The sequence below is a fragment of the Panthera uncia genome, assembly GCF_023721935.1.
Source record: "Panthera uncia isolate 11264 chromosome C1 unlocalized genomic scaffold, Puncia_PCG_1.0 HiC_scaffold_3, whole genome shotgun sequence".
NCBI classification, from domain to species: Eukaryota; Metazoa; Chordata; class Mammalia; order Carnivora; family Felidae; genus Panthera; species Panthera uncia.
In genome coordinates, this window is record NW_026057584.1 from 40,095,761 (window position 1) to 40,105,626 (window position 9,866).

At 47.2% G+C, this 9,866-nt stretch overlaps 1 protein-coding gene across 1 annotated transcript; it reads right to left on the reverse strand.

The window, feature by feature from the left end:
* Positions 1-4,244: 4,244 nt before the first annotated feature.
* On the reverse strand, positions 4,245-9,445 carry LOC125911381 (uncharacterized). The gene is given in 6 exon segments (XM_049615252.1): positions 4,245-5,473; positions 5,475-5,877; positions 5,880-6,605; positions 6,608-8,308; positions 8,311-9,085; positions 9,203-9,445. Coding segments are annotated over 6 exon segments (4,803 nt in total). The 3' UTR covers positions 4,245-4,518.
* Positions 9,446-9,866: the final 421 nt, after the last annotated feature.

A 9,866-nucleotide genomic window follows, 5' to 3' on the forward strand; every position in this document is an offset into this window, starting at 1 on the left:
ACTTATTATACCATATTATTAGCTGTAGTTGAATCTGTAGACTCTGCTGTTTACTTTGATAGCCACTAGCCACATGCGGCTTTTTCTATTTTTAATAAAATTAGTTAAAATTAAATAAAATAAAAAATTCAGTTTAGCTGTACTAGCCACATATCAAGTATTCAATAGCCACATGTAGTTAGTGGCTACCACAGCAATGATAGAACAATTCTGTCATTGCAGAAATTTCAGCTCAAGAGCACTGCGATAGTTTATGCTGTGTGTTGGGAACATGTGGGCCAATAGCAAATTTGTTGTTTTTGCTTTACAAATAATATATGGCAATATCTCTACAAGTTGACTACTGATAATTTTAGGTAGTCTATGTAGAGCTTTATGGGTCTCAGCCATATCTAGTAAAAATCCCAATAGATCATGATGCCCAACCATGTTTGTGATAATTGATATATCAGAACTTTGATACTAGGGAAAGTAGTGTGCTAAGTAGAGGGGAGAATGCAAGTCATTGGAAAATTATTGTTCTCATTGTTAAAACAAAAATGTAATCATACTCTTTAAAAATTAATACGTCCAGGCCATGTGTTAGAAGCAGATCTCTAGTCTGGTCCAACATAGTAAGTACTGAATACTATATTGGGGAAGAGTCAAGAATAGGGAGAATATGTCTTTTTTTTTTTTTTTTTCTCTTTGAAGTTCTGGAACAATTTTATTTTTATTGATTTATTTTTATATAAATTATTTTCACGTTAGCTAACATACAGCATATACAGTGTGCTCTTGGCTTCGGGAGTAGATTCCCATGATTCATCACTTACATAAAACACCCAGTGCTCATCCCAACAAGTGCCCTCCTCAAAGCCCATCATCCATATTCCCTGCCCCTCCCCACTCAGTCTTTGCACTCTCAGATTGTTCTCTGTATATAGAGTCTCTTATGCATCCCTCTCTGTAACTTATTTTTCTTTCCCTTCCCCCATGGTCTTCTGTTATGTTTCTCAACTTCCACATGTGAGTGAAAACATATGATATCTATCTTTCCTTTGACTGACTTATTTCACTTCACATAATACCCTCTAATTCCATCCACATTGTTGCAAATGGCAAGATTTCATTTTTTCATTGCCGAAGAGTATTCCATTGTATATATTTACCACATCTTTGGGGCACATGGGTGGCTCAGTTAGTTAGGCATCCAACTTGAGCTCAGATCAGATCTCATGGCTTGTGAGTTCTAGCCCCACGTTGGGCTCTGTGTTGACAGCTCAGAGGCTGGAGCCTGCCTCAGATGTCTCCCTCTCTCTCTTTCCCTCCCCAACTCACACTCGGTCTCTCTCTCTCTTTCTAAAATAAAAACATTTAAAAAAATTCTAAATAAACCACATGTTCTTTATCCATTCATCAGTTGATGGACATTTGGGCTCTTTCCATAATTTGGCTATTGTTGATAGCACTGCTATAAACATTGGGATGCATATGCCCCTATGAATCAGCATCTTTATATCTATTGGATAAATTCCTAATAATGCTATTGCTGGATCATAGGGTAGTTCTATTTTTAATTTTTTGAGGAACCTCCACACTGTTTTCCAGAGTGGCTGCACCAGTTTGCATTCCCACCAACAATGCAAGAGGGTTTCCCTTTCTCCACATCCCCACCAACATCTGTTGTTTCCTCAGTTGTTAATTTTAGCCACTCTGACCGTGTGAGGTGGTATATGAATGTAGCTTTGATTTGTATTTCCCTGATGATGAGTGATGTTGAGCATATTTCCATGTGTCTGTTTGCCATCTGGATGTCTTCTTTGGAAAAATGTCTCTCCATGTCTTCTGCCCATTTCTTCACTGGATTATTTGGTTTTTGGGTGTTGAGTTTAGTAAGTTCTTTATAGATTGTGGATACTAAACCAATATGCCATTTACAAATATTTTCTCCAATTTCTTTGGTTGCCTTTTAGTTTTGTTGATTGTTTCCTTTGCTGTGAAGAAGGGTTTAACCTTGATGAGGTCCCAATAGTTCATTTTGCTTTTATTTCCCTTGCCTTCAGAGACATGTCAAGGAAGAAGTTGCTGTGGCCGAGATCAGAGGTTGTTGCCTGTTTTCTCTTCTAGCGTTTTGATGGTTTCCATCTCACTTTTAGGTCTTTCATTCATTTTGAATTTATTTTTATGTATGGTGTAAGAGAGTGGTCCACTATCATTCTTCTGCATTGTTGTGATATGCCCAAATTCGAAAGACCCCCAAGAACAAACCACCAGAGTCCAGAGTCAAAGCCAAGTGGCAAGGGTCGTTTATTGCAGGTTCGAACCCGGACCTCCGCGCACTTGTTGCCGGTGATGCTAAGAGGTCCCGAGCAAGGATCTTACAGCTTCTTTTATAGACAGGCACAAACAAGTTAGGGATTTTTCGAGGTTACAGAGCTGTTATTGGTTGACATTTAAATTTGAACACTCAGCAGAACTTGATTGGTTCCCGCCTTTTTTTTCAAACCACTCAGCAGAACTTGATTGGTTCCCACCTTTAGGTCAGACCACAACCGGGCACGCCCTGGCTGGTTCCGGGAACGGCGCGGGTGGGGGCAGGGGGGGAGGTCTTTTCTTTGCAGTTGTGAGTACACCTGGTAATTTTTCTCTTAGTCTCTCATTCCCCCCTTTCTTTGGTGCCTTAAGAGCCAATCTTGGATCTTATGTGTCTGACTCAAATGTTTCGGTAATGATAGGTTGGTATTGGGTCCTAAGGACCATCAGTTGGATCATGTTAGCTCGGTCTTTGATAAAGGCAACTAGTTTATTAATAATATAAGGCCCGAAGGTGAGGAGGAGAAGGAGGAGTATAAGGGGCCCAGCTAGAGCAGAAAGCAGGGTGGCTAGCCATGGGGACTGATTGAACCAAGACTCAAACCAGCCTTGTTGTTGTTCTCGTTCACGCTTCCATTTGGCCAGGCCTTCTCTAACTTTAGCCATGGACTCTCGGACTACTCGGGTGTGGTCAGCATAAAAACAACATTCTTCTCTTAAGTCTGCACATAAACCTCCTTGTTGGAGGAAGACTAGATCTAGCCCCCTTTGGTTCTGTAGGACTACTTCAGAAAGGGAAGTTAGGGATTTTTCGAGGTGCGAGATTGAGTCCTCAAGTCTGGCTATATCCTCATCAATGGCTGCCCTTAGGCTGTTGAACCCCCAGTGCTGGATGGCTAGTGATGAGATCCCCGTTCCTGGCCCTATAGTACCGAGGCCAAATAAGGTGGCCAAGGTTATGGCCGTAAAGTGTTCCCCTTTTGTTCTTATTGACTCTCTTGCTTCCGTCCCTTCTGTCCACAGATCATATACAACATTTTCTTGGTGGTAAATAACCTTTGGAAACACTAATACCATGATGCAATATTCTGTTGACGAATTAAAGACATTCCTGCTAACACATTGGGTAAGCCCTGTCTTAGAACAAACCCACCAACCGTCAGGAGCTGGAATTATCCATTTAGATTCATTTATAGAGTAATTAGTCGGGGCACAAAGCTGGATATGGCTAGAGGGGACCTTTCCTATACAAGTCCCATTGCCAGTGACCGCTTGCAGTGTGAGGCCGGGGCCCTTTCGATTCCACTTGCAAGCTGCTGGCGACTCTTCTCCTGATTGTGAAAAATGGGCAGCTAGACCTATGGCTTCGTAGAAGGGGGGTTTTATATCATAACATAGCCAGCAGGCCCTTGTTGCCTCAGGGTCCGACCGGTTTAAGGCCTCATACGCTGCTGTTAGCAATTTCCATAGGGAGTCTATGCTTTCTGGGTTCTGATTTTCTTGGATAGCTTGTGCTTTTACTACTGGGGTAAGGATGGGGGTCCTGCTGGAGGGAGTAGTGGAGATCTTCCTGGGGATAGGCTTATCTGTTTTTTTTTTTTTTTTTTCCCAATACCTGATTTGGCCCCACCGGTTGTACAAGAGGGGAGACTTTTAATTTTATTTGAATGGCAGTCCCAAAGAGGGGATATTGATATAAGTAGAGTCCCCAAGTGAGTCCTGAGACCCACCACCTGTCCTTTTTCCCCTCCTCTGTAAATCTTACACGAATAAGGTTACAGTTTTCATCATACCTGGTGCAGGTACATGGTTGGACATAAGACATTTCAATAAATTGGGGTTTTACTTTCCACTTCCATTCCCCATCATTGGAGGTGACACAACTCCAGGCTGTGCAGTAGAGGGTTTCGATCCCTCCACATGTGTGCCTCATCACCCCCGTCCTAAATCCCGGACATGCATAAAATCCATTTCTACTTACTGACACCCTCCTAAGCGGTTGCCTCCATTTACCTCCTTCCATTTCTTCTAATGGACTAACTTTTTCTAAATTAAAATATAAATCTGGCCACCAGGTATTTAATGGGGCAGTTCCTAGGGTTTTGTTGTAGATTTCATGAGTCTCTAAGTTAGTAATTTCCCATGTCAAATTATAGGGGGTGTGGGGGTTTGGATTTACAGACAGAATTTGCAGAACAATCAAGAGGATGGCAAGTACCATAGTTACGGCTCAGTCCGTTGGTGGCATAGGGTCAATTTTAAAGCATTGTCCTTAGTCCGATCAACAGTCCAGATTGTCTTTGAAGGTCCGATGAGGTCTGAGAATGGGTCCACTGGTTTGGCATGGGCAAAATGGATCCAGGTGGCGATTCCGTCTACTTTGATGGCAGTAGGCGTTGTCAGGATGACCTGGAAGGGTCCTTTCCACCTGGGCTCCAGAGTTCCCTGCCGATGACGTTTGACGAGGACCCAATCCCCTGGCCGGAATTGATGTGGAATAGGCGGGGGTCCAGTCTCATAGAGTTCCTTTAATTTGGGCCATACATCTTCATGGACCCTCTGCAAGGCTTGTAGGGAGAAAAAGAATTCAAGACTATTATCGTTCTCAGCTTTGACAAGGTTATCTTTTAGGTTAGGGATGATGGGGAGTGGTCTACCATGTATTATTTCATAGGGTGTGAGTCCCAGTTTGTATGGGGAATTACGCACCCTGAACAGAGCGTAGGGGAGAAGGACCACCCAATTAGCGCCAGTCTCCATGGTCAATTTGGTTAGGGTCTCCTTTAATGTTCTGTTCATTCTCTCTACCTGTCCTGAGCTTTGGGGTCGGTATGCACAATGTAATTTCCAATCAGCCCCAAGTATGGAAGCCAGTCCCTGACTTACCTTAGAGACAAATGCAGGTCCATTGTCTGACCCTATCATTACTGGAAAACCATACCTGGGCAGGATTTCTTCCAGGATCTTTTTGGCTACAATCTGCGCCGTTTCATTCTTGGTTGGAAAGGCTTCAGTCCATCCTGAAAAGGTATCTACAAAAATTAGCAAATACTTATATCCATATTTTCCTGGTTTTACCTCAGTGAAATCTACTTCCCATTAGGTCCCCGGTCTGCTCCCTCTTTGTCTTACCCCTGTTGTCTGAGGATTGCTACTCGCATTGTTGAGTTGGCACACTACATTTAGTGACTACTTGATCGACCTTATCAGAGACATTTCTGATTTTTAGTCCAGTCTGTCTCAGTAAGTCCAACATTCGCCAGGAACCTAAGTGGGTGCTGCGATGGATCCGCTCTAGAACTTGCCATCCTAGTTTATCTGGGAGTATAATGCTGCTTTTGGAGTCTCTCCACCAGCCATCTTTGATTCAGGTCATAGGAAGTTTACTCATCCATTGAATGTCGCTTTCTGAATACTCAGGGCTGGGGGGCAATTCCTGGGGTTCGGGGTCTGGCAGCTGTAGGGTCAGCAATTGCGCCGGGGGCCGAGCTATGTTTTTTGCAGTCTGATCGGCCAAATTGTTGCCCCGGGAAACTGGGTCGGTTGTCTTCTGGTGTCCTGGGCAATGCACAATCGCTAGCTTTTGGGTTCCCATAAGGCTGCTAGCAAGGCTAGAATCTCTTCTTTATTTTTGATGTCTTTCCCTTCAACTGTGAGGAGCCCCCGTTCTCTGTATATCGCCCCACGTACATGAGCGGTGGCAAAGGCATATCGGCTATCAGTGTACATGGTTAGCTTGCGGTCTCTTCCTAATTTTAGGGCCTGGATTAAGGCTATTAGTTCAGCCTTCTGGGCCGAGGTTCCGGGGGGTAGGGCTTCTGCCCAAACCACCTCGGTTTCTGAAGTTACGGCCGCCCCCGTATACCTTTGTCCCTGGTGAACGAAGCTGCTTCCATCAGTGAACCAGATGGCATCCACATCCGATAATGGTTGGTCCTGCAAGTCCTCCCGGACCCCATAAACTTGAGCCAGTATGTCGGCGCAGTCATGAAGTGGGGTTCCCATGTCTGGGTCTGGCAGCAGTGATGCTGGGTTCAGGGCCGTTGAGGGGGTGAAGATGACCCTGAGGGGGGTCAACAGCAGTCCCTGGTAATGAGTGAGTCGGGCATTGCTCAGCCATTGGTCAGGCGGCTGCTTGAGGATGCCCTCGATGGCATGCAGGGTGGTGACTTGTAGCTCTTGACCCATGGTCAGCTTATCAGCGTCCTTTACCATTAGGGCAGTGGCTGCAATCATCCGGAGACAGGGTGGCCATCCGGCGGCCACTGGATCTAGCTTTTTAGACAGATAGGCTACTGGTCTGCACCAAGACCCAAATGCTGGGTTAGCACTGCCTTAGCTATGCCTCAGTTTTCATCTACATATAGGTGGAAGGGTTTGGAGACATCGGGGAGTCCCAGGGCCGGTGCTGATAGCAGAGCAGTTTTAATTTGTTGGAAGTCCTGTTCGGCTTCTTCCATCCAACTAAAGGGCTGTTGATCTTTTGTTGCCTGGTATAAAGGTTTTGCTAATTCAGCAAACCCTGGTATCCATAGTCTGCAGAACCCAGCCGACCCTAGGAATTCCCTCACCTGCCGTGGTGTCTGCGGTCTGGGAATACGAAGGACAGTCTCCTTCCGGGCATCCGTTAGCCAGCGTTGCCCCCCTCTCAGTAAGTAACCCAGGTAAGTTACCTCTGACTTGCAGATCTGAGCCTTCTTTGCTGAGGCGCGGTAGCCTAAGGTTCCCAGAGTTCGCAGGAGACCTTCGGTTCCCTGGATGCAGCCTTCGGGTGTCTCGGCAGCTATTAAGAGATCATCAAAGTACTGTAGGAGAGTTATATTAGGGTGTTGTTGTCTGTACTCACTTAAATCTTCATGTAGAGCCTCGTCGAACAGGGTTGGAGAGTTTTTGAATCCTTGTGGCAATCTGGTCCAAGTGAGCTGGCCATTTATGCCCCTGTCTGGATCTGTCCACTCGAATGCAAATAGCTCTTGACTTTTAGACGCTAGTGGTAGGCTGAAAAAAGCATCTTTTAGATCCAGAACAGTATACCATTGTTTTTCTGGGCTGAGGGCGCTCAGGAGAGTATAGGGGTTAGGAACGGTTGGATGTATGTCCATCACCCGCTTATTGACTTCTCTCAGGTCCTGCACTGGTCTGTATTCCCTGCTGTTGGGTTTGCGCACAGGCAGCAGGGGGGTATTCCATGCTGAGTGGCAGGTGCGTAGGACCCCGAAGTCAAGGAGGCGGCGGATATGCGGTGTGATGCCATTTTTGGCTTCCACGGGCATAGGGTATTGGCGCATGAGGACGGGGTCCATCCCGGGCTTGACCTCTATAAATAGGGCTGGGCGATGTTTTGCTAGCCCCATACCACCCGTTTCTGCCCACGCATCTGGGAAGCGTTGAAGCCAGGGCTCGATGCCCTGATCCAGAGGAGTGGGTTCCTGATGGAGCCTATATTCATCTAGTTTCACAGTGAGTACAGATATGGGTTGGTTGTGGAAGTCAGTCACTGTGGGTCCCCCCAGTTGGAAATGAATTTGGGCCCCCATTTTGGTAAGCAAATCCCTCCCCAACAGGGGGCAGGGGCTGTCGGGAATGACCAGGAAGGAGTGGGTTACCTTCCCAGTTCCTAAGTCCACAGTCCTCTGAGTTGTCCAGGGGTACTTCTTTATTCCGGTGGCCCCTTGTACCCAGGATGATTTTTCAGATACTTTTCCATGGGGCTTGACCAGAACTGAGTGCTGTGCCCCGGTATCAACTAGGAACTGGACCGGGATCCCCTCCACTTGCAATGTTACCCTAGGTTCGGGGAGGGGATCCAAACCCCGTCCTCCCTATTTTGTATCTTGGGTAAACAGTATGGGGGCTATTTTAGGCTGCCATTGTCCTTGGCTGGGGCGGGGTTGTTTCTTCTTGGGGCATTCTCATATCCAATGGCCTTTTTCTTTACAATAGGCGCATTGATCTTTAAGTGCTGCCTGGGAGGGCATGTTGTTTGAGTGCCTTCTGGGGGTGGCTGTTCTTTCTGGACTATAGCGGCCAGGACTTTAGTCATTTTCTCTGTGGCCTTGATCTGTCTCTCTTCTGGGGCGTCCCTGTTGTTGTAGACCTGTTGTGCTATACGGAGCAGATCCTGGATCTGTTTACCTTCTAAATCCTCTAGCCTTTGGAGTTTTTTCTTAATGTCAGGAGCTGCTTGATTTACAAAGGACATAAGGACAGCAGCCTGGTTCTCAGGGACTTCTGGATCCATGGGGGTAAACTGCCTAAAGGCTTCTGGATCCATGGGGGTAAACTGCCTAAAGGCTTCCATTAATCTCTCTAAGTAAGCAGCTGGACTCTCTGCCTTTCCCTGTATGACCGAATATACCTTAGCCAAATTGGTGGGTTTGCGAGCTGCAGCCCGGAGACCCGCCATCAGAGTCTGGCGATAAATGAGTAACCTTCCCCTACCTTCTGCCGTGTTGTAGTCCCATTTGTCCTGTGGAGGTCTGGTTAGGGGGAAAGCTGCATTAATGAGGTCAGGGTTAGATGTCGGCTGACCGTCGTCTCCAGGAACCAGCTTTCTTGCTTCTAATTGGATCCTCTCTCGCTCCTCTGTAGTGAACAGGATGCAGAGGAGCTGCTGACAGTCGTCCCAGGTGGGCTGGTGGGTGAACATGACACTGTCTAAAAGAGCTATTAGGTCTTTAGGGTTATCAGAGAATCGAGCGTTCTGTGTTTTCCAGTTGTAAAGGTCACTGGTGGAAAAGGGCCAATACTGGAGTCGGGGGTTGCCTGTTTCATCGGGGCGTCCTATTTCCTGCAGGGGTAGGGCCACAGTGGAGTTGGGGAGGTGAGGGTTTGGCTCACGTTGGGTGCGCCCGGGGTTCAGCCGGCTGGACCCTCGCGGTTGGTTTCGTTTTCAATGGGGCCCGGCGCAGCTGCTGCCTCCTGTCCTCCTGGTTCTGGCGCAGCTGCCGCTTCCCGTCCTCGTGGTTCCCCTGGGGGGGGCAACTAGCGGGGCGACTGGTGGAGCGGCTGCTGCGGGCAGGGCCTGGAGTACAAGGGGAGGGGGATGATAGGGCGGAGGGTCTAGGGATAGTAGGTCCTGACTATTGGGCAATATGGAATACAAGGGCGCGGCTGGCGTCCTTGATTTTGGGGGATCTGCAGGCCGCATGGCAAGGACCTTATACATTCCTGAGGATAGGAAGGGGGCCAACCAAGGGGGTGGATTTTCCACTAAATTCTGCGGGGCACCTGGGTGGCTCAGTCGGTTAAGCGTCCGACTTCAGCTCAGGTCACGATCTCGCGGTCTGTGGGTTCGAGCCCCGCGTCAGGCTCTGGGCTGATGGCTCAGAGCCTGGAGCCTGCTTCCGATTCTGTGTCTCCCTCTCTCTCTGCCCCTCCCCTGTTCATGCTCTGTCTCTCTCTGTCTCAAAAATAAATAAACGTTAAAAGAAAAAAAAAAAAATTAAATTCTGCCATACAAGAATGTAGGGAATCTGATCCGGGTGTCCTTTGCGACCCGATAGAAAAATCTTTGATTTCACCTTAGCAATTATAGGGAGGCAGAAAGTTCCTTCGGTTGGCCATCCAAC